Source organism: Pan troglodytes, chromosome 5, assembly GCF_028858775.2.
Source record: "Pan troglodytes isolate AG18354 chromosome 5, NHGRI_mPanTro3-v2.0_pri, whole genome shotgun sequence".
NCBI lineage: Eukaryota > Metazoa > Chordata > Mammalia > Primates > Hominidae > Pan > Pan troglodytes.
Window position 1 is genome coordinate 44444959 of NC_072403.2, and position 25165 is coordinate 44470123.

The following is a 25165-nucleotide window of genomic DNA, read 5'->3' on the forward strand; positions in this document are numbered from 1 at the left end:
TCATACTGTCAATGAAAAGAGATAATTTGACTTCTACTCTTCCTATCTGGATGCCTTTTATTTCCTTCTCCTGCCTGACTACTCTGGCTAGGACTTTCAGTACTATGTTGAATAGGCGTGGTGAGAGTGGACATCCTTTCTTTTAATGTTTTCAAGGAGAATGCTTCCAGCTTTTGCCCATTTAGTATGATGCTGGCTATGAGTCTGTCATAGATGGCTCTTATGATTTTGAGGTGTGTTCTTTTGATGCCTAGTTTGAGGTTTTTTATCATGAAGAGATGTTGGATTTTACCAAAAGCTTTCTGTGCATCTATTAAGATGATCATATGTTTTAAATTCTGTTCACGTGGTAAATCACATTTATTGATGTGCGTATGTTGAACCAACCTTGCATCCCAGGAATAAAGCCTGCTTCATCATGGGGAATTAACTTTTTGATGTGCTGCTGGATTTGGTTTGCTAGAATTTTGTTGAAGATTTTTACATCTATGTTCACCAAGGATATTGGCCTGTAGTTTTCTTTTTTCCCATATCTTTGCCAGGATATCAGGGTGATACTAGCTTCACAGAATGAGGTAGGGAGAAGTCTCTCCTCTTCCATCGTTTGGAATCATTTCAGTAGAATGGGTAGAATGGGAACCACCAGCCCTTTTCTGGATAGCTGGTAGAATTTGGCTGTGAATCCATCTGGTCCAGGGTTTTTTGTTTTTTGGGTCTTTTTTGTTCGTTTTGGTTGCTAAGTTTACTATAACTGATTCCATTTCGAAACTTGATATTGGTTTGTTCAGGGTTTCAATTTCTACCTTATTCAATCTTAGGAAGTTGTCTGTTTCCAAGAATTGTTCCATTTTTTCTCGATTTTCTAGTTTGTGTGCACACAGGTTTTCATAATAGTTTCAGAATACAAAATCAATGTACAAAAATCAGTGGCATTTCCATACTCTAACATTCAAGTTGAGAGCCAAATCAAGAATGCAATCCCATTTACAATAGTCACACACATACAGGGAAAAAAAAACTAGGAATATGTCTAAATAAGGAGGTGAAAGATCTCTACAAGGACAACTACAAAACACTGCTGAAAGAAATCAGAGATGACACAAATGAATGGAAAAACATTACATGCTCATGGACTGGAAGAATTACTATCGTGAAAATGGCCATACTGACCAATGCAATCTACAGACTCAATGCTATTCCTATCAAAGTATCAACATCATTTTTCACAGAATTAGAAAAAACTGTTCTAAAATTCACATGGAACCAAAAAAGAGCCTGAATAGCTAAAGAAAATCCTAAGCAAAAAGAACAAAGCTGGAGGCATCACATTACCTACTTCAAATGACACTATAAGGTTACAGTAACCAAAACAGCATGGTACTAGTACAAAAACAGACATGTAGCTCAATGGAACAAAATTGAGAACCCAGAAATAAAGCCACACACCAACAACCATCTGATCTTCAACAAAGTTGACAAAAACAAGCGAGGGGGAAAGAATTCCCTATTTAATAAACAGTGCTGGGATAACTGGCTGGTCATATGCAGAAAAATGAAACTGGACCTCTCCCCTTCATTATACACAAAAATTAACTCAAGATGGATTAATGACTTAAATGTAAGACCTCAAACTATAAAAATCATAAAAGAAAACGTAGGAAATACCATCTATCTATACATCAGCCTTGATAAAGAATTTATGACTAAGTCCTCAAAAGCAATAGCAACAAAAACTGACATGTAGGACCTAATTAAACTAAAGTTTTGCACAGCAAAAGAAACTATCAACAGAATAAACAACCCACAGAATGGGAAAAAATATTTGCAAACTATGCATCTGACAAAGGTCTAATACCCAGAATTTATACGGAACTTAATTCAACAAGCAAAAAACAAATAGCTCCATTAAAAAGTGGGCAAAGGACATGAACGGACACTTCTCAAAAGACCTACAAGTAGCCAAAAAACATATGAAAAAATGTTCAACATCACTAATCATCAGAGAAATGCAAATCAAAACCACAATGCGATACCATCTCACATTAATCATAATAGCTATTACTATTATTTTTGACTTGTCAGAAATCGATAAAATGCTTTATTTGTATATATGCAAAATCAAAATCTTTTTGTACACAAAATATTTGCAAATTAATAAAAACATAACATTACTGCTAAATATAATCCTTTATATAAACATTTAAAAAACTACACAATATTTTGCTTTCCCTTTTTTGAAATTTATTTTTTTTAACTTTTAATTTAGGTTCAGGGATACATGTGCAGGTTTGTTTATATAGGTAAATTCGTGTTACAGGGGTTTGATGCACAGATTATTTCATCACCTAGGTACCCATTATAGTACCCAATAGCTATTTTTCTGATCCTCTCCCTCCTTCCACCCTCCCCGCTCAAGTAGACCCCAGTGTCTACTGTTCCCCTTTGTGTCCATGTGTTCTCATTATTTAGCTCCCACTTACAAGTGAGAACATACAGCGTTTGGTTTTCTGCTACTGGATTAGTTTGTTAAAGATAATGGCCTCAGGCTCCATCCATGCTCCTGCAAAGGACGTGATCTCGCTCTATTTTTATGGCTGCATAGTATTCCATGGTGTATATGTACCACATTTTCTTTATCCAGTCTACCATTGATGGGCATTTAGGTTGATTCCATGTCTTTGCTTTATAAATAATGCTGCAATGAACATATGCATGCATATGTCTTTGTGGTAAAACAATTTATAATCCACTGGGTATATACTCAGTAATGGGATTGCTGGGTCAAACGGTAATTCTGTTTTTAGTTCTTTAAAGAAATAGCCACACTGCTTTCCACAGTGGTTGAACTAATTTACACTCCCACTAGCAGTGTGTAAGTGTTCCCTTTTCTCCACAATCTCACCAGCATCTGTTATTTTTTATTTTTTTACTTTTTAATACAGAATGGCTATTATTAAAAAATAACAGATGCTGGAGAGGCTGCGGAAAAACAGGGAAGGATTATATACTGTTGATGGGAATGTAAATTAGTTCAGCCACTGTGGAAAGCAGTTTGGAGATTTCTCAAAGAACTTAGAACTACCATTCAATCCAGGAATCCCTTTATTTGTTATATACCCAAAGGAAAATAAATTGTTTTACAAAAAAGATACATGAGCTCATATGTTCATTGCAGCACTATTCACAATAGCAAAGATATAGACCAAATCTAGGTGTCTATCAAAAGTGGACTGGATAAAGAAAATATGGTACACATACACCATGGAATAATGCACAGCCATAAAAAAGAATGAAATCATGTCCCTTGCAGCAACATGAATGCAGCTAGAGGCCATCATCCTAAGTGAATTAACACAGGAACAGAAAACTACTCTCTTACTCATGAGTGGGAGCTAAACAGTGGGTACATATGTAAATAAAGATGAGAACAGTATACACTGGGGACTACGGTGGGGGAGGGGGCAAGGGCTGAAAAACTACTTATTGGGTACTATGCTCACTACCTGGGTGACAGGACCATTTGTAACCTAAACCTCAGCAAAACACAATATACCCATGTAACAAACCTGCATATGTGCCCCCCGAATGTAAAATAAAAGTTGAAATTAGAGAGAGAGAAAGAGAGCATGCAAGTGCACCTAGTACTATAAAGCATCTATCCTTATTACCAACACCCTGCAGATAATGCCATTTTCAAAACAAGATATTAACAAATTGTATTTTTCTTAAGAAGCCAAAATCTGCAAAGATCAAATTATGATGTGGACTCCTTCAGACCCAGATTCCGTAGGGTACATTTAAAAACATATGCTTTGCAGTCTTGAAGATAGCACAGGAAAATAGAAGTCATCACAATACGAAAATATAACATTCTTTCTGTTACACAAAATGGAGATGTGTCTTATTCCCTTGACTGTCTTTCTCCTTCCCTCTTCAGTTTCTTCCTCCTGAATCCGTTTAATCAGTATTTAAACATGCTTTAGCACCTCTCGTCTTTAAAAAGTACATGCATTTCTAGTGTCCACCAGGTACCTTTATTTACCTTCATGGCGAAGTTTCTCAAAAAAAGTGATCTATTCTTTTTTTCTTCATTTCCTCATCTCCCAGAACTTTTAAAAAGTAACTTCAACTCCCTATTTATTTTTTAAAAATGATCGCATAGCAAGTATAACAAAAGATAAATAAAAATCTACTACTACTTGCTTAATCAATATTAAAGTTTGGTGTGTATCCTTCCACACCATTCTCTATTCTCACATAAATCCAAATAAACATTTATATACATATGTAAGGTTGTTTATTGACAAAAGAAGTATCTCTAATATGTGTTGTTCATCTAACAATTTTTATTAAAATCCCTCTAGGTCAATTCATACAGATATAATCAATTCCTTATTGATGGGCATTTTGGTAGTTTTCAGTTTTTTGAAGCTATAAGCAATGCTACAATAAGCATGCTTACATACCTATTTTCTTGGAATGAATTTTGCCAACGAGGGGATTGCTGGCTTAATGGGTGTATGCATGTTTAATTTTATTATAAAGTATACATTTCCTTCTTTAACCCACTCTAATCTGACTTCCACCACTACTGTATCAGTAAGACTGCTCCTGCCAAGGTGAACCATGCACTGAGTGTTGCCAGGGCTGATGGACACTTCCCATTCCTCATCTACTTGATCTGCCACTGATGACCTGTCCCTCTTTCTTGAAGCCACACATTCTTGACTGTCCTTTTCTTGCTGGCTATTCTTTCCCCATTTCATTTTACAACTTCTCTTCTACCTGAGCAAATTTTGGAGCACTTCAGACTCAGTCCTAGGTCCTCTTTGCTTTTTCCTCTACACTTTACTACATTCTATTTCTTTTGGATCTAATTGGCTCCTATGGCTTCAAATATCATCTTCTAAGACAACAACTCTTAAGTTTCTATTTCTAGCCCAGACCTCCTTTTCCATCTTCAAGCCTGTATCTAACAATGCTCCCTGGAAGTCACATAAGCTGAAGAACACATCTCAAATCCACTCGTTTCTCTCTGACTCCACTGCCACAATCCTTACACAAGACCACCACTCCTCTCCTATGCTACAACAGAGGTCTCCCAACTGGTTTCCCTCCTTCCACTTCCGCCCACCTCAATCCATTCCCCACAAGGAGGCAAAGTCTTTAAAAAACTAAAGTCAGATCATGTCACATCCCTCAATACCTTCCTAGGGGCTGCATTTTTGATAGACTACCACAAGCTCTTTAACGTGCCCCACACACACATGCAGACCTGTACGACCTGGTCATTACCCACCTTTCCTCCTCTACCTCGCTGCCACTCCCAGCACACTGACATCTTTTCATTTCCTTAAGCAAGCCAAGTTCTTTCCTCCCTCAAGATTTCCCTACCTGTCTCTGCTCCAAACGCTTTCCCCTTTTGTCTGCCTATCTAACTTTTTTTTTTTTTTTTTTTGAGACGGAGTCCTGCTCTGTTGCCCAGGCTGGAGTGCAGTGGCACGATCTTGGCTCACTGCAAGCTCCGCCTCCCAGTTCCATGCCATTATCCTTCCTCAGCCTCCTGAGTAGCTGGGACTACAGGTGCCCGCCACCACGCCTGGCTAACTTTTTTGTATTTTTAGTAGAGACGGGGTTTCACCGTGTTAGCCAGGATGGTATCGATCTCCTGACCTTGTGATCCGCCCACCTCAGCCTCCCAAAGTGCTGGGATTACAGGTGTGAGCCACCACACCCGGCCTTGCCTATCTAACTCTTAATCATCACTTAGGTCTCAAAGATCTCTTCCCTGAAGGACCTCCCCTGACTCCCCAGTTTAAACTGTATTCGTGTTATACCTTTACTGTCCACTTGTGCTTTTCTCTCTCCACATTTATCACAGCTTTCTTTCTTTACTTGTCATTATTGTGTTTAATATCTGACTCTCCTACTAAGCTGTAAGCTTTAAGGGTAGGGGATGTGTATTCAAAACTCCCCACTGTTAATTCTAGTCCCAGTACAGTTCCTGCCATGTAGCAGGCACTCAGTATGTTTTTGTTGAATAAATGAGGAAAAAATACTTTTATTTCATTGGGGAGATCAAAAATTCTCTGGAAGAAGTGGCATTTCAGCTTGCTAAATGAATAGATGGGATTTCAGGAGTGGGGATGAGAGAAGAATATTTCAGAAAGAGGAACTGAGACCACATGTTTGGTACTAGTTAGATATTTTTTAATCTAAAATCCAGCTCAATCCTGGCACCAAGCATAACATAAGAATCTCACTATATGGCCGAGCACGGTGACTCATGCCTGTAATCCCAGCACTTTGGGAGGCCAAGGTGGGCGAATCATTAGGTCTGGAGATTGAGACCATCCTGGCTAACATGGTGAAACCCCATCTCTACTAAAAATACAAAAACAAAATTAGCTGGGCGTGGTGGTAGGCATCTGTGATCCCAGCTACTCGGGAGGCTGAGGCAGGAGAATCGCATGAACCCGGGAGGCGGAGCTTGCAGTGAGCCGAGATTGCACCGCTGCACTCCAGCCTGGGCGACAGAGCAAGACTCTGTCTCAAAAAAAATAAATAAATAAAAATAAAAAAGATCTCACTATATAAAAACAAAGCAGATAAAATAGCAAATGTCACCATTTTTTTTCTTAAATAATAATTCTGCAACTAGCTCAAACTGATTCCTTCACAACTTCTGTCTACCTATGTCATTCCATTTCCTAGCCATTTAGGTTCTAAACTTCAAAATTCTTCTTGATTTTTTTTCTCCATATTCAATCAATCATAAAGTTTGACTGGTTTTTTTCTGAACTGTCTTTCACAGCTATTTCCTTTCACCCTTTTAATGAAAGATATTCTAATTCAACCCCCCTTCACTAATCACATTACTGCAACCTTTTCCTGAACAAAGTTTCTCAACCTTGACGCTATTGACATTTGCAGCTGGATAATTCTTTGTTGTAGGGAGATGTCCTGTGCATTGTAAGATGTTTAACAGCATCTGTGGTTTCTACTCACTAGATACCAGTAGTATGCAACCCCTCAAAACAGTCTCCAGACATTGCCAAATATCCCTTAAGGGAGCAAATTCACCCCCAGTTGAGAACCACTGTTTCCATGAGATGACCTCATGGGAAAAGCCCTATAAAACCATCTGATCAAAACTCTATCCTTTGAGGCTAACTCGACTTTCATCTTTTCTATGAAATTGTGATATCTATCAACAACAAGTGCACAGTTGTTTAATTTTTACAAATAATGAAAAATCTGCATAAAACAAATGAGACCATGATTTGCTTGTCAGTTCAAACAAAGATTCAAAATAATGATAATGCCCATTGTTGATAACAATGTGGGAAAATGGAAACTATCATTCATGGAGAGGAATAAACGTATAATATTTGTGGATAGCATTTAGTAAAATGTTTCACACTTTGAGATAACTATAATACTTTGACCTTGCTTGTTTAGAGATAATCAGATAAATGGGCAAAGACTACATTGTTCTGTAATTGCAAAACTGGAAACATCCTAAAGGTCCCTTAATAGGAGACTGGTCAGGTAAGCAACAAGCAACGATACATTTAGAACACTTTGCTATTGTTTAAAAGGATAAAGTAGGTTGGTCTGAAGTAGTGAGTTATCTCAATTGATTGTTCACAGTCAGTTACAGATCGAAATCCTTATTCTACTCTTTGTCCACTTCTCACTACTGCACTTGACTAAAAAAAAATTAAAGATAAAAAAAATTTTAAGGGGAAAGTAGATTTTATTGATATAGAATAACAACCACAATAAATATAAAGATATATGTGTAAGGTTTCAAAACAGCATGTACTACATAATACCATTTTTGTAAATAACATGTTTGTGTATGATTACACATAGAAGGCTAAAAGATATGTCAAAATATTAACAAAATTTCTGTAGTCAAATCATATTTTAAATGTATTAGAGGAACTGCTAAATCTTCTTGAAAAATCTTAAAGAAGTCAAGTATATGAATCTATACTTTAAAATCTTCAGTTTACTTAAAGCAGGTATATTCTCCACCTTTATTTCAGGCAAATATCCTGAGTTGAAATATTTTTTCTTAACCATACTTTTGCCCTAGAGAAATCAATGGTAAAAAGGAAGTTTACAGAGAAAAATATACTTTTGTGCAGACAGCTTACCGGTGTGATGCAGCCATGAATCACACTGAAAATAAGTCCCTTGAAATCAAAGAAAACAATATGTTTATACAAAGAATGTGCCCCAAAGTTCCCCAACAAAGAAAAGTGTTTAATCGAAATATTCGTTGACAGCTGGTTAGTGCTGATTCTCAAGTAGAAAAGAAAATCAGTGTCATTGTAGTCTTTTGTTTTGTGTGTAAGAGCTGAATATGCAAATGAGACCAAAATGGAGACTCATTATCTGTTTTACACTTCAAGTGTGATTTTAAGCACTGTAGGTATACATACACACACACATCCAGAATACACATATATCTCAACAAACCATGCACATCATCTGTTCAGAACTGGGAAACGCGTGCATGCTTCTACAACATTAAATGGAAGGCAGATGGTAGTCACTGATCAACAGACATAAAATAAAGTCCTTCTAAATCCTACTCTCTCTAACAGTCCTTCTAATTTTTTTCTTTAGAAAAATATCAAGCAGTTTTTCGTTACTGTTGATTTGCAACTCCAAAATTACAACGGGCAATGCAAAACAGGATTTAAAAGAAGGAAAAACGTCTTTTGGCACAGATTTCTCCTTCATAGTCTTAGGCAGGCGATAACACTAACTTTGAAACTCATAGCATACTGTAGTTTTATCAGTAACTAATGTGTAAATTAGTTCTTTCTATAACTGAAGGTTTAGCTTTCAAAATAATTACTGATCATTTTAGTCTGCATCACATTTCTTTTGCAAAATGAGATGAACTAAAACAGCTGTTACATTCTAATAGCTTCATAATGTGCACAGAATTTCTATGACTATTAGAAATTAAACCTATACCTTCTTATCATGAAGGACATATTCATGTGTATATATGACCCATATTATTTGGAAGAAGAATTATTAACTAATGAAATTATAATTTGAAACATAAGTAAGGCCGCTAAAGAAAATATTACAGCTCTTAAATGAGGTCAATGCCAACAGTCCACTCCAATCCACAATCCACTCCCCCCACCTTTCTTCGCATCAATAAAGTGCTTTGGGCTGAAGGAAGTCCAAGTGTTCGTGCTACCACCGTTCCTTGCAGGGACTGAGCCCTCTATTTTCATACTGGGAGATGAATTTTTAGAAGGTGAACCAGGCCTGGCACTCTGCCCAGATTTTCTGGCAGCCGACAAGCAATCTGGTTTTACTTCTGGTCTACTCTCCCTTGAGCTAACCTTGTATCCACAGACAGCACCCTGATCTAGGGAACTTCTACGATTTATAATGATCACTGAGAAAGCTCTGATGATTTTACTAACCATGAGACTTGTACTCACACTCTTCTTTAAACATATTTCCTGTGGAAAAAAAATATAAAATTTTGTTTCCTATTATTTCCTTCTAACACTGGCAAAAAAAAAAATAGCAGTGTTAAAAGGGTATTTTCCAGAAAAACAGATTATTATCCAGGCACCTGCATTCAGGGATTTTAGAGAGCTAAAGAGATTCAACAAGATACCTGATGAGCCACTACCACCAAAGGAATATAAAGCAAGGTCCAGGAACTGCAAAATGATTTCAAAAGTATACAAGATATATAATTAATGGCTAATTGGGAGATTCAAGCTACAAATACTATGAAAGGTCAGAGCAATCATTGTTAAGTAGTATGGGGTGAAATTTGAATGTACAAGATTTAACTCTCCACTGAGAGAATTATTAACTACTCAACAATATAATTTTTAGAGCACCATTGCCAAAGTAAGCAGGACAGAAAAATGACTGTGTAATTCACACACAAAAAATCTGTATCTAAGTTTGTTTGTTTATCTACAAGATCTAATTGTCCCTCCATCTTCTTGGTCATCCAAAAAGCAATCAATGAAGTTTTATTTCATTGACCGCATTTTCTTATTCACTTTAGAAGCTGGATTGAAGGTCCTGGAAACTCTTCCTCACCAGTTTCATTAATTCCTGGGTTCCATTCCCAGTTCCGTAGCTCACTTTTGTCTCTGTTCCTTGTGCTGGAGGCTCTTGGCTCATATTTAGAAGCCCTCAGGTCCTGGATGGCATTGCATTCTGTTCCTTCCTTGCTTCAGGATTTCCTAAGTTTCATAAACAAGTGTTGGGAGAGTTGCAGTACACCAAAACAGACTCCTAAAGGAGATTTCACAAAGGAAAACTGATAGACTAACATTCATTTCCTCACATGCAGCATGTACCCAACAATGAAATATCTATGAAATGTATTATTTTTCTAAGCAAAAGACACTAACTCAAGTCCTGCCTCCAAAGGAGGGGAGGGGTACTTTCTTTACTTCTTGGGAACTTTTACTGTTTTCTGTGACAACGTAATTTATACTTCTTCGCAGGGAGTCTTTTAATCTTAAAGAAAGAAGTTTTAAAAGCGATAGCTTTAACTAAAACCAAGTAACTCCTAGATACCTTACACAGTTATACAAGGTACCACAGAAAGAGAAGATTGTCATTTATGTATGTTCTCTGAGCTTAGGGACATAGGTAGGAATTACGGGTGGGTAGATGGTAAACAGACAATTTTGATTAGTGAGACAAAAAAAGGTATTCTTTGTAAGAACCAAGAATGATGCTATAGAAGCAGAAGAACCTAATGATGGAGAGCTTTGAGAGAAGGGTTTAGATTTGGCCAAGTCCAATGTAGAGTCTACCTTAGGTAAGTGTCCTGAATACACATTATTTTGCCTGGAAGGGCAAAAACTATACCATGAAATTCTTGAGAGCAGCCACTGTGTCTTGTTCATCTTTTTATGTCTGGCACCTAAATGAGGTGCCTACAATATAGCATGTGTTCAATAAATGTTTCTTGCGTGAATGTCTGAATGAATAAATCCCATAAGTAATAAAGTAGTATTCAGAAGAAAAATATGAGAAAAGAGATGTTTGATGATCAACATAGAAGGTGCTACCTGAACTTAATCCTGGGCCTAACTGCTTGGGAAGCAACTGTTAGCAGAGGCAAATATAGTTTTTGCCCTTTCAGAATGAAAAACAGACAATGGCTGTTTGTGGTAATAACAACAGGTGATTAATGTTAGTAACATCATCTCATGCAATAAGCTTATTAGGACACTAATTTATATTCTAAAATTATAAAATACAATGCAAAGGAAAAGGGCAATCCTGTTCTGTTTTCTCACACAAAAGAAGCTCAACATGTTATTATCCTCTAAACAAAACAAAACAAAGAAGCTTGGATTCAATTGAATAACTTAAGGACAAACAGTCATTTCTCAAAGGTCTTACTGAATATAAAACATGGCTGGGTTTCTGGGGATTTTTTTGCTATTGTTGTTGTGTTTTCCCCCTAATAAAAGGGTTCTAGGTGAAAATAATAAACAGAAAATTTCCCAACTAAAAAAAAAAAAAAAAGCAACTCAAGGTGTGAAGAGATCTTGTAAACAAAAATTTCATAATATATGGAATTTGTTTCTAAACACAGTTTAATGAAAACAAGCTAGGATTTAAGAATATTAGGTTCACTCTATAATAATACTCTAAAATGATCTTATGGAGAACTAAGGGGCAGGAAAATTCGAAGCTCTACAAACAAACTGACAAAACATACCTAGATAAAGGATTGCTGCACTCCCTTTGGAGCATTTTAAAACAGAAAATATCCCCAGTTGTTCATCATCATTATTAGTATAATGTGTGTGTAGTCTGGGTGGCTGTGACCAGCACTAGTAGAATTTGGCCACAGCAGGCCCTCCCCTACAGGATTGCTGGAAACTGCTCCTTCCAAAGAGGTAGTAAGAGCTTCTTCAGGGCTCAATGCCTCCTTCTCCTACTCTAAGGTAGAGCTATTTCTTTACCTTGATTCTTGCAGCAGCAATGTAATGTGGAGTCAGGCAGACCTGGTTACAAATTTAGCTTTTCTAAGGCTCAATTTCCTCACCTATAAAATTAAGTAGCGGTTCTTCTCCTACAGGACTATTGTAAGAATTACACAAGGTAATGAGATGTGCCTGACCCATAGAAGATACTCAATAAATGTTAGACTGTTCACTTCCTACCACTTCTGAGGTCCTGTAACCTCATTTCTCTTTATCCTCATTCCTCTTTTCTTCTGTTTTCTGATTCCTTTTACATATTTAGAGAATCTATCTCCTATCTCCTTTGAGTTACTCCTCTCTTTCAAAATTCCAAAGGAAGGTTGAAAAATATATATATTTGCATGAAACTGAATAGCTGGACTACAGAAGCCCACATTTCTCCTATGCCTTGCAGATGACAACTCAAGAACTAGCTAGCAAGCACCAAAATATATACCCCTGGACTTTGGACATAATTAACGCTCCACATCAGCAGAAAGACTTAAATAGTACAAATAGTTTCACATGTTATTTCACAAATCACAGACTTTCAGAACAATTTATATTTAAATATGATGGTGTAAAAAAGCAATTTTTAAATTCTCTTTAGCTTCGAGTAAAATTGTTATAATTTAGTGACACCATGTGGCTACACTTTGCTTTGCATTCTTAGAAGAAAATGTTCCTCTATGAGGGTTGCTCTTGCTAGTTCAATTGTAATATCAAGGTTGTAGGTAGATGGACAACTCAAACTAAGTATGAACTAAAAAGATAACTTTTTAAAAAATGAAACTATTCCTATTTCTTTTACATCTGAATAAGGCATTTCTTGAATTGTGAAGCTCTTCAGTCATAAGAAGAAAGTAAAGGCTCAGCATTATTCTAGCTAGGATTCTAAAGCAATCTAGTGAACACTGAATAATGTAAGAGTGTCTACCTTTAAAAGTAAATAAATATATCAATGCCCAGTTATGGGCAGAGGTGTAGGGAACAAAAGAGAAATGAAAGAAGACATACATTATACGAGTGTTAATATAGCAGGGAAAGAATGCTTCCATAAATAGCAATGCTTATTTTCTCATTTGTTTTATGTAGATCTATAGCACTAAGTAAGTACTATAATCTAATAAGAATAGGTGAAAAAAAATTATGCTGTATCTATTGACACCAGGAATGAGGGGGGCCTAGAATGTATAGTAGCAATAAATGAGATTAAAATGCCATATACCAAAACACAGTAAAGTTAGAGTATTCCTCTAATGAGGTCTCCCACAGTAGACCAGCTACTGCCAAATAACATTCAATGTACACCAAAGAAAATATTTAGATGTTGTGTAAATATCTAAAACAATGGGCCAGGCATGGTGTCTCACACCTGTAATCCCAGCACTTTGTGAGGCTGAAGCAGTCAGATCGCTTGAGTCCAGGAGTTGAAGACCAGCCGGGGCAACATGGCAAGGCCCCATCTCTACTAAAAATAGAAAAAACTAGCTGAGTGTGGTGACACATGCCTGTAGTCCCAGCTACTCAGGAGGGTGAGGTAGAAGAATCATTTGAGCCCAGCAGGCAGAGGTTGCAGTGAGCCAAGATTGCACTACTGCACTCCAGCCTGGGTGACAGAGCAAGCCCATCTAAAAAAAAAAGAAACAATCACACACACACACACACACACACACACACACACACACACAAAACCAAAAACAAATAAAACAATGACCAGAAAATATCACCCCCTTCATCTCAGCTTAAAACACCTACCCCCCGTCTCTGGCCTTTTCTAACCATCCTATTTAAAATAATCCTTCTCCCCTGACTTCTGTTACTATCACAGTACCATCTTTGCAACACTTATAATTATGTGATGTGCTCTTATTATTTGTTTGTTTTAATCTGTTTCTCCCAAATTCCAAAAGCACAGAAACCTTGGCAATCTTCTTCAGTGTTGTGGCCTCAATATCAAGTACAACAATAGCATAAAGTAGGCGCTTATTTGTTGAATGGGTGAGTGACGAATGAATACATAAAATCTATTTCCTTAGCTGGTGAAGCATGCCTAAATTTCCTGTTGTAAGTGAAAGTAGAACCATTCTAGTGAGATGTTTATCATCACTTATGGCCTCTAATGTGACTACAACAACCAGAAGACAGCCTAGCAGATGCTCTATGATACCCTTTCTTTTTTCTATGACACATATGGCACACACAATTTCTCATTCTAAGAAAAGAAGAAAAAGGAGGGAAGTGAACTACAATAATTAAAATACTTTCAGCAAGAATCAAAGAAATCAGTGGAACTGAGTAGGGTATATGCTAGAATCCAGCTCATGATAAATATGGCTGATCACATTAGGATAGCAAGAAATGATTATTAAATAAATGACTTTAATCAACTGACTATCCCTACCTGAAAAGATCTATGCAAAATATCCTGACTGTATTAAATACTGAAGATATAAGGCTTTAAAAAAAAACAAGTAGTGGAAAAAATATATATATATACATAAAAGTTTAACATACTTTAATATTAGAGTGAGGAATAATCTTCTAATCATAATACCAAGCCAGAAATCATTTAAAAGACTGACAGATTTGAATACATTTTTTAAAAAGTAAAATTCTATATGGCAAAAAGTACCAATAAAACACTAAAAATGCGTTAACAAATTTCATATATGACAGGCAAAAGGATAATGTCATATATATATATATGTATTGATACAAAGTTCTCACAAGACAAAAAGAAAACTATCTCAGAAGAAAAATATGCAGAAGACAAAAACAGGCTTTTCATAAATAAGAAATTAACAAATGGCCAGTATTAAAAGATATTTTAACTCACCAATAAAGAAATTCAAAGTAAAATAGGATTTTTGTTTTAAACAAATTATATATTACATTGGCAAAACGGTGACAGTGTCTGCATTGGTGAAGGTTGACAGAAAGGGGCATTTTTACATGCAATTGGTAGAAATTGAGTACAACATTTCCAGATGGCAAGTTTTATCAATATTTAAAATATATACATTATAACTTTATAATGAGAGGTATTTCCATTTTGATAATTTTTTTAAAAAGGAAATAAAGAAAGAAACCGTTTTGTATTAACCAAGTTCACCTCTCCTATGCCAGACTCTAAATTGTCAATTTACACCCATCTCAACACCCTGTCTGGCCTTGTCTCCAGTAAACAACGCTCCTAATCCTCCTCTAAACTCTGACCAGCCCCTGAAGTAAATACCTCTCCCACCTACGCTCTTGTTCCCTCTCTCAACGGGCATAACCTTGAGAACGTTGCTTTTAGCCCTGCTTTCTTCTCTCTCAACTCCCAGGTTTTAGACCAAGATCCCACTTGCAATTCCAGCCACCAGTCACATGCACACTTTGAATTCTACTTCTATCCATTTACACTCATGTTCTAAAGTTTTCTCATTTTTCAGCAATATTATATGGCTGCCAAATTAACAGCACCATGTTGAGGAATAGCTCAAAATTTTAAAAGCACCCCCCAGGGTACTCAATATTCACCATTCATTACTAGTGTTTTCTGTTTAGTATAGGCCCGATCATCTAAGAAAGCTGTGGAAAGGACTGGGAGAAGAGTTTACCAGATAACCAAGAAGACAATTTGAAGGTTACAGATTATGGGTAAAGCGGAAATTGCCTTTCCTGAGAAAGAAAAGGCTGATAAGACATAACAAGGTTCTCAAGGCATATGAAAAACTGAATATAAATTGATGAGTCACTTTTCTCCATCTCCAGTTAAAGGGTGAAGAGGATAACTGGTCTAAGCTTTTGGCTACATAGAGCAATCCCCACTTAACTCATGAACATTCCTAAAACGAGTCCAGAAAGGCAAAGCGGACCATTGCTCTGCGTTCATTATCATGGTTGGAATGTTCACACTGGCTTTGAAGCCTGATATTATCTGCCATTAGATAACATCGACTATCTTGGTGAGGTGAATGCTGACTGAATTACATTTGACAAGATAGATGAATGGCAAATCTTATGTTATATATATTTTACCAACCAAAATATATGAAAACTCCTAGACATATACAAAGATAGGCCGGTTGTTAAGATAAAACTGTTTAAGGCATGTTTTGGACTGTATGTATGGGTTGGCGATACAAAAAAGTACCAAAAAGACTAGGGTCTTTAGAGATTAGAGTGAGAGCCACCTCACAGTGAGAGCTACCGTGACCAACGAGGATGGCAGGAATGACTCTCTCTGAAGGTCAACCACCATTCAGGAGTTTCTGAAATTAGGAAAAATAATAAAAATGACTGCCATTTATTGAGTCCCTCCTTTCTGCCACAACTGTGCTCTGTACATGTAAATGTGCTGTATCATCTAACTCTCACATCAAACCCCATGAAGAGGTGTTGGTATTCCTATTCTTTATGGATGCAGATACTAGGGCTCAGAGAGGCACAATCTTATTACAACACAAATATGAGGTGAAACAAAGATTTGAGAAGAGCTCTACCTAACTCCACAGCCCATTGTTTTTCTACTACACAGTTCTGATTTATATGCAGTTTAGCCTAAACTCAGAGAGAGGACGGGGTAATCTCAGATTTCTCATACATAAGGTATCATTTTTGTAAATGTATTAGATGTAATCTTTCATCGATACATGACACTCACATTCTTCAGGAATAACCTCCAAATTCAGTTTCCTGAAGAAAAAACAAAGTAACCTTTGCAAACAGTTCAGAACCATTTACCATTACAGAGAATTTTCCAGCACTCATACATGTATTAATGAATACATTGATAAAAAGTCTCAAGGAATATATGTACATATTAATGTTCCATCAATCTCTCTTCATTACAGAGTCATTGCCTTGACACCATGAAACCTGTGCTAACATTTATAGAGTACCTACTGCATACAAGGTCACAGTCTGAGCACTATGCAAGAATAATAAAAGATTAGAATCCATACTGCCTGCCTCCAAGAGCTTATAATTTTAGTATCAGAGGCAAGATAAACACGCAAAGGACACTAAAGAACAAAGCTGACATACAAACGTGCAAATTAACTAACATAATGCAAACTGAACACTTACATGCTAAGGAAATAAACAATTTATTTGCCCAGTGAAGTTCTTGGAAGAAGTGCAGTTAGAACATTGTTTAGGTAGACAATGAATAATTGTGAAGATAAGAAACACCAAGACATCCTCAGTTAATCTACAGAGACATATTCTTAGGTTCATTTTTAAATACTATCAAAATTATAACCTAGTAAAAAAGACAGTTTACTAAGGAAAGTAGTAATTAATATAATAAAGTGGCTATAATTTTAAAAAAATTCTTATTAACATGGATATCAAGATTCTTTCCTTTTCTTGTTATCATTATCACTAACATCACTGTTGCTCATTTTTTTTCAACCAGAATTGGGAGCTGGCTATACCAAGACAAAAACTGGCATCATGAATACAGCCAGGCTCTAAACACGTAACAGCTCTACCAACAAAGTCAAGGCCAGACAGGAAAGACAAAATAAGGAGAGTATAATAATGCTCACTAATATATAAAGGTAAAGTATATTTTCTAAAAGCCAGAGATCATGATCAAAGGCACGTTTCCATACATACAACAGGAGCTTTCAGGTGGGTAAAGCACACAGGCTGTCATGGCTGGTATTATTATATTCATGATGATTTGTTCTGGGAGTCATGTTCCTGTTGTTTCAAATTAAATGCAAACACACAGTCCTTCAGTCCATATCAGACGCTTTGTTATGCTGCCTGTGTTTTAATCAGATACAACAGTAATAACCTGAGTCAATGCAGACTCAATCTCCTCCTCCATGTGGGGGTCCCTCTGTCACTCTGGAAGTATCCCTAGGCAGCTCTGAGATATGGAATCTTCACTCAATTTCTTGTCCCTCTTATTTTAATCCATTCAAAACTCCTCTGATAAAAGAGCAACCGCTAGACCTGAGACACTTTAGTCTGTCTTTGGGGAAATGAAATTGATTTTCTTCATTTTCACACAAGAGGATCCCTGGGTAACAATATTGTGTCCGGTCATACCAATAAAAAAAAATGTAGGCAACGTTCTTTACTGTACCAGAGGCTGAACGGTTTTGTGAAGTTCCTTAGTGGAGGTAAAAATTCAGCCTTTTGCTGTTAGACCGTAAGTTTCACAAGTATAAGAGTAACTTCTGACCAAGAGACTAAGTGCTGTGGTGCCTTCCCATCTGCTCCCAATCAGCCACAGTGGGAGATCAGATGGGTCATGGGTGAGGGGCCAGCTCCACATTCTCCATGGTGTACACTCACCACATCCCTTCCCTTTTCTTCCTGAGCGAACAAACTAATCACTTTCTACCTTTAATCTTTTGACTTTAAGGTAAAAAATATCTAAAGGCAATTTCCAGTGAGAAAACTACAGCAGAAAAAAGCAACAAAATTTTGGGGGTCTTCAACCACCTAAACAAATTCACTAATTTGTATAGGCTTTACAAAATTTCAGAAATTTTAAATGATGGATTATACCTAAAGGGAGAATATGAAATATTAAAACAGTAGCTTTTTGATACTTTTAAAAGACAACCATATCGAGGGCTGCGATACATAACAAAAATAAAAGCAGAGGTGCTCTGGCTGAAGAGAAGCTCTGAGCCTAGAGCCCCACTAGCTAAGCCTCATTTGCCCCAAATGCAACCCCACTTGAAACACCTGTTCTGTCAAACCCCATTTGTTAACCACTAACCTAGAGAAGAAAACAGATAACCAGAACATGTACAATGGCATTCAAAGATGTCCTCTGGCCCTGGCCATTCCCAGGGAAGACTCCAGAAATATTTCTCATGGCTTTCATAAGAAGAATGCACCCCCTAACAATAATTCTGCTTTCAATGTATCACAATGAATATTACCATTCACTGTATAGCATGGAGTTTAAAAAGCATACCACTTCTCAAATGTTCCCTGTCCCTTCTCATTCATTCACATGTGTACTACATACATATTATACAAGACATGTTGTATAAATAGTTCCACAACACACTGTAAATATTAAGATGCATAATTTTCCATACTTTCCTAAGTTTTTTACTTGGGATATGTTTAGTAGTTGACATCCTGAATAACTCTTTTTTCAAGATGAAAAATGCAGTTCTGCTTCTCCAAGTCCAAATCTCCTTATATAAGAATAAAAATCATTTATTAACCACTGAAAACTAACCTGCAGACACGGGCTGGAAAATATAATTTCTGCCAAGAACGACACAGATATTGTGAATGATCTATCACTCTGACCCAATCAAGTTCATCCATTGACACTTCAATGAAGTATGAGTAAGACCTATGAATCAAAAGGAAAAAGCAGAAAAAAATTACCACATTAAAATAACAATACAAAGCTATACTTTAATAAAGTGTTAAAAGGTACAAAAAATACAGAATTCACTAATTACATTTTCTACATAATCAAATTCTAATAACAAAAGAATGTTATGATAGCATTCACCTACAATGCACTGAAATTATCTCTCAGGTTGTCTGTCTGCTTTCTCAAATCATAAGCTGCTTAAGAACAAAGGCCATCCTGTATTTATATTCATATCCCCAGGGTCCTACACAGTGCTTGGCACATCAGGCATGCAAGATATTTACTCCTTTTCAAACATGGTCAGGATGTCTCACCTATACCATATTAGAAGATAAATGATGCCACGAGAGAGAGAAAGAACAGAAAATGGAGAAGCAGGAAGTATGCTTTCTCCCTCTACCTTCCCTGGCCAGGGTGTTCGGCCACCCCTCTAAGGAAGAAAGTCAACTTGGAATGGCTCCCTCACAGAGGGCAGCTTATCTCCTGCTGCCTCCCAGTCTCCTACCCTCCCACATACAAGCTACCTGCAAAAAAATCAATGACACCAGTCAAGAGATAATGCGTGTTTCGTACAACTTAAAACTTGCCAGCTGATAATCTGGCAGTAACAAAAACAGCCTATCATCCTCCCCTAGTCAGCTACTCCGAACCATTACATGCAGGTCCCATCCTGAACAAATCTATATTCCCCTGTCATAAGCCAAATTTAAATTTGAGATGCAGTTATTACTTGTATTGTAATATCAACAGGAACAATCTTGGAAGATTTAGGTGACCATAAATGTCATCCTGCAACCCACAGTTGTGACCAGAAAAGGTCAGCTTATTTTGTGTCATCCCCTCACTTTCTTTGCTGTCCCCTCACTCTCATTCATTTTATCACTCAGTCTCAAACTGATTATAACCTTTTATTGAACTTCTCTGGGTTATCAGTAACAGAGGATATAATTTTACAACATGTCAGAATCTTTTTGGCTTAAGATTCTGAATTTTTCACCTTTGCTTAGAATGGTAACAATTTCTGTAAGAAAAGAACTGTTATGTGGTAAAGTTAAATCCCCCGTGAATGTAATGCACATACTGACACAAAGTGGCCTATAAATATTTAACATCACAGAAACAATGACAACTACTTTGCTTCAAACATACTAAACTTTTCTTTTATTATTTTTATAATAACTTCACTATTAGTTAAATGAGTGAAATACGTAAAGCTTTTAGAACAGTGTCTACCACATAAAAGTAATGAAAGTACTGCATATACGTATTATTATTATACTGTTATAATTAATCAGAGACTCTTGGAAATGAGATATGTGGATTGGCTCCACTTTGCCAATTAAAAACATCAAATTATATCCATAAGCTACATATCAGAAAATATATTCTTAATAAAAAGGAAACAGGAAAAGATAACCTGGGGATCTCACACATCATGTACATGGGAAATGCTGACTCACACTTCATAAAGCTTCCCCTCATACTTGGCTCAAATGGCCTAAAAGGCCAGTATAGTGGCAGTTGTGCTAACAGAAGAAACACACTACCTTGTAAGGTTTGCAGGGCATCATCATCATTACTATTTAAGCCCTTCATGCCCAGATCTAAAGAGGCATAAGTGGGGCACAGTTTCTGGGTATGCCGGGTTTAGATTTATGATAAACAGCAATGAAGGAAACAGTTCAGTTCTTGTCACTCATACTGCTCTGGTACTTCTGCCATTATGGTTGAACCTAGAAGCCACAGTGGGTGAAAGCATCACAGTGGCTGGAAGAAAGGCAGAATTCTGAAGCCCCCAAGAAACTAAATGGGTTCCCAAACTGGAGTTCATTAAACTTTTTCACAAATTTCTTTTGTTTTGAGGATAATACTTATCTACACACTAAAAGACATTATTTCTCTTCACCATATGGTAAAATGCATTTAAAAAGTTATAATATTCAAAACCAATGAATCAAGTAAATAATGTTAACTCATGGTAGAATACAAAACGACTATTAAAAATACATTTTAGAGGAATATTTTTTAAAGGGTAGAGTGTTCACAATATATTAATTTAAAAGTAAAATTAGCTTTTTGTATATCTAATCTTCATTTTATAAAACTATGTTTGTGCAGGTTTCTGTTTTGTGTGTGTATGTGTCCATGCATAATTGAAAAAAATGCTAGATACATATGAAGATTAATAATGGGTAATGAGATTAGTAGCAATTTTTATTTTCTTCTGTGTGCTCTTCTATATTTTCTATGGTTTCTACAATAAACACATATTTTTATAAGAAGAAACAAACAAAAAAGTGTATTTCTTTTAAAGAAATATATCCTTTAACTCCTTCCCCAAAACCAACCTTCAAGAGATAGCAGAATAATCACAAAGAAATAAACCATCATATCTGTAAAACAAAAGTAAATGACCACAAAGCTAAGTCATCTCAAACATAATGTCAGTTTCTAAGTCATGCTAATCACTTACCGGCTATCTCGGTCCCACAAGAGTATCCGTATGTGATTGATAATGGATGGCTGACCTAGCTTAATCTCGATGCCAGAACGGCAGTCATCATCAATTGGGTGCCTTGAAAATCCATGATCCAAATCATAATTTTGAGTATCACCATCTAATAAGGCTGATTTCAGCTCCCCCTTTACAACTTGGGCTCCATACTTCATAGTTGCAATGTTTTCTTCTGGTACTACAGTTAAAAATAGAAAAAGCAAGGTTAATGATTACTTATTTATTCTGTATTTTTTGAAAAAAATACAATTCTAGCATTCCAGTTTATTCTAGTATCTGCATTTAAGAACAGCATAGACAAGTTTATTTGATAGAAAATACAGAACATCTATGAGGATTAAGACACCATTCAGAGGCCGGGTGCAGTGGCTCATGCCTGTAATCCCAGCACTTTGGGAGGCCGAGGCGGGTGGATCACTTGAGCCCAGGAGTTTGAGACCAGCATGGGCAACATGGGAAGACCCTGTCCCTATTAAAAACAAACAAAAAAAATGTTCAGAGTTTAAATGTAATATTAGTATCACAACCACAAAGTGCTTGAGACTAATGTTATTTTTCAAAAGTTAATAAAACTAGAAAAGGCATGTACTAGGACAAACAAATCAGCTCTGCTGAGTTCATTCTACTAGTAACTTTAATATCTACTAAACAGGCGGGGTGCAGTGGCTCATGCCTGTAATCCCAGCACTTTGGGAGGCCGAGGTGGGCGGATCACCTGAGGTCAGGAGTTCGAGATCAGCCTGGGCAACACAGTAAAACCCCGTCTCAACTAAAAATACAAAATTAGCCAGGCGTGGCGGCACATGCCTATAATCCCAGCTACTCGGGAGGCTGAGGCAGGAGAATCACTTGAACCTGGGAGGCAGAGGATGCGATGAGCTGAGATCGCGCCATTGCACTCTAGCCTGGGCAACAAGAGTAAATCTCTGTCTCAACAACAAAAAAATCTACTAAACAAAAATAGCATGTAAGATGACCTGTACCTGCCATCTGGACTGAGGACAATGTATAAAAGCAAAGCAAACAGGTCAGAAATCTGTTAAAACAACAGAAAAAGAAAGGTTCCAATATAGCATAGCTGTTAGTTATATATGAATATGCTGAAATTAATTAATCTAGCTTATAAAACAAGATCATTTTAAAAAGATATCTTTTTTCTGCACTTGAGAATTTTTAAAAATGAAAATTGATAGTCTGTCATCAAAATCAGTATCATGGTTATTATTAAATCCCCTCCCCTCACCAACATTAGATTTATTAAGCACCAATTGTGCCTGGGACTCTGAAGTCCTCCATGTAAATTATGCTTCACAGATGTGGAACCTATCTTCCAGGTACTAACATTCTAAAACTGACACTCTCCATGGAAAGACAAGAGGCTGCAGAAAGATGTTAAGAGCTTGAAGAGTCAGAGATTAAACAGTGGCTCCACATTTAGCCAGGTGCATCACTTTGAAGAAGTTTCCCTCTCTCAACTTCCATTTCTCAATGGGGTAAGGGGGAGACCATATCTATCCCCCAGGTGTTTCTGTTTAAGAATTAAATGAGATGATGTTTGTAAAGCATATTATGAGCTCTACTCATATATACATATATTTTCAAAATATACAGCCATTACTATTAAGAAAACATATTAAAAAGCACATGATAAGAGAACTATGTATGTTTACAGACTGTAAAAAAATACCGAATTCTCACAGTACACATACATTTTGGTTGTGTGATTTGAATACGGGAAAGTCTGGGCTATAATCAGGTTATTGGCAAAAAGATAGTAATTCATCATTGCAGATTTCTGGAAAAAATTTTTTTAATTTCAAATGAAGATGAGTAAAGAGAGTGGCACCAGAAAAGAACAATACATTGCAGCTGAAAAATGGAAGTTTAAAATGGAAGCAAAAGACTGTAGCAACCCAGCAAAAATAAACAAAACATCCTAGTTATGCTTAACTTCTTACCATCAGAAGTTTAAGTGCTATCGATTTATAACTTTCTAAATTCTATTAGCATGTGATAATCACCCATATTCTTCCTCTTTAACAAATCTTCTATAATACATGTGCTAGACACTGTCCTAAGCACTTTGCAAATATTAATTCCTTTGACTTACTCCTCATAATAATCCTTTGAGTACAGTACTATTATTACATCCATTTCACAGATGAGAAGCGGAGGCAGAAAAAAGTTAGACAGACTTACTTGTCCCAGGTCACAAAGCCAGGAAGTAGCAGAGCTGAGATCAGAACCTAAGCGGTCTGCCTGCAGAGGCCCTGTTTTTAACAGAATATTCTGCTCCTTCCCTCTTGAAGGGTTTCTGATGAATGGCCATACCTTCTCCCTCTTTCTAACCCCTACTTCCCTCTAAAATTGCCTTAGACCCAGAGGAAAGAAACAAATAGTCTGATATAGGGAAAAAAAAATGTTAAAGTGAAAAAAACCAAGCTTAAGATTCAGGCTCTATCATTCACCCCCCTTGAGTAAGGCCTGTTAGTCTCTCTGAATCTGCTTTCTCATCTAAAAAGAATACTTTGTCCAACTGACCTCATAGGGTTACTGTAAAAATTACACTACAGATAAAAATTACAATACAGATAATATATGCTAAAGTAACATATAAAGCGCTCATTCAGTATTCAGTCAAAAGGCATTTTTCTGAGGACTCATCCTGTACCAGGCACCATGCAAGGTATTGGGAAGAATTAGTGAACTCGACAGAGATAGGCCCTGCCCTCCTGACACCTCCAATCTAGAGAGGAAGTACTTTATAAGCAAGCAAGCAAACAAAAGCTTAAAATCCATGCTATTCAGATATCAATGATGCATAACTACTTGGTAAAAATAAATGTGTTTTCCCTTCTTGCTAGGCATAAAAAGTGGAGGTGCAAAGTCTGTTGCTGCTGATCCCTGGAACCATCTCCTGCAGTCCTGACACCACAAGTCAAAACTAAGCCAAAGGCTGGGCACGGTGGCTCATGCCTATAATCCCAGCAGTCTGAGAGGCCGAGGCAGGTGGATTGCCTGAGAGGTCAGGAGTTGGAGACCAACCTGACCAACATGGCGAAACCCCGTCTCTACTAAAAATACAAAATTAGCCAGGTGTGGTGGCATGAGCCTGGAATCCCAGCTACTTGGGAGGCTGAGACAGGAGAATCACTTGAACCCGGGGAGGCGGAGATTGTAATGAGCTGAGATGGTGCCACTGCACTCCAGCCTGGACGACAGAGCCAAGACTCTATCTCAAAAATAAAAAATAAAAAAACTAGGCCAAAGACGGGAACATCAAGCTCTCAGATTTAGAAT

General features: G+C 36.8%; 1 protein-coding gene across 13 annotated transcripts in view; it reads right to left on the reverse strand.

The window, feature by feature from the left end:
* Positions 1 to 25165, reverse strand: part of BTBD9 (BTB domain containing 9) — a 476623-nt gene that overhangs the window by 394895 nt on the left and 56563 nt on the right. For all 13 annotated transcript variants that reach the window (XM_009451185.5, XM_054686797.2, XM_016955386.4 and 10 more), the window contains 2 exons: positions 21824 to 22043; positions 19204 to 19323 (listed from right to left, as the gene is read on the reverse strand). In XM_009451185.5, coding sequence (XP_009449460.1) covers positions 19204 to 19323; positions 21824 to 22043 — 340 coding nt within the window. The remainder of the gene's footprint in view (positions 1 to 19203; positions 19324 to 21823; positions 22044 to 25165) is intronic.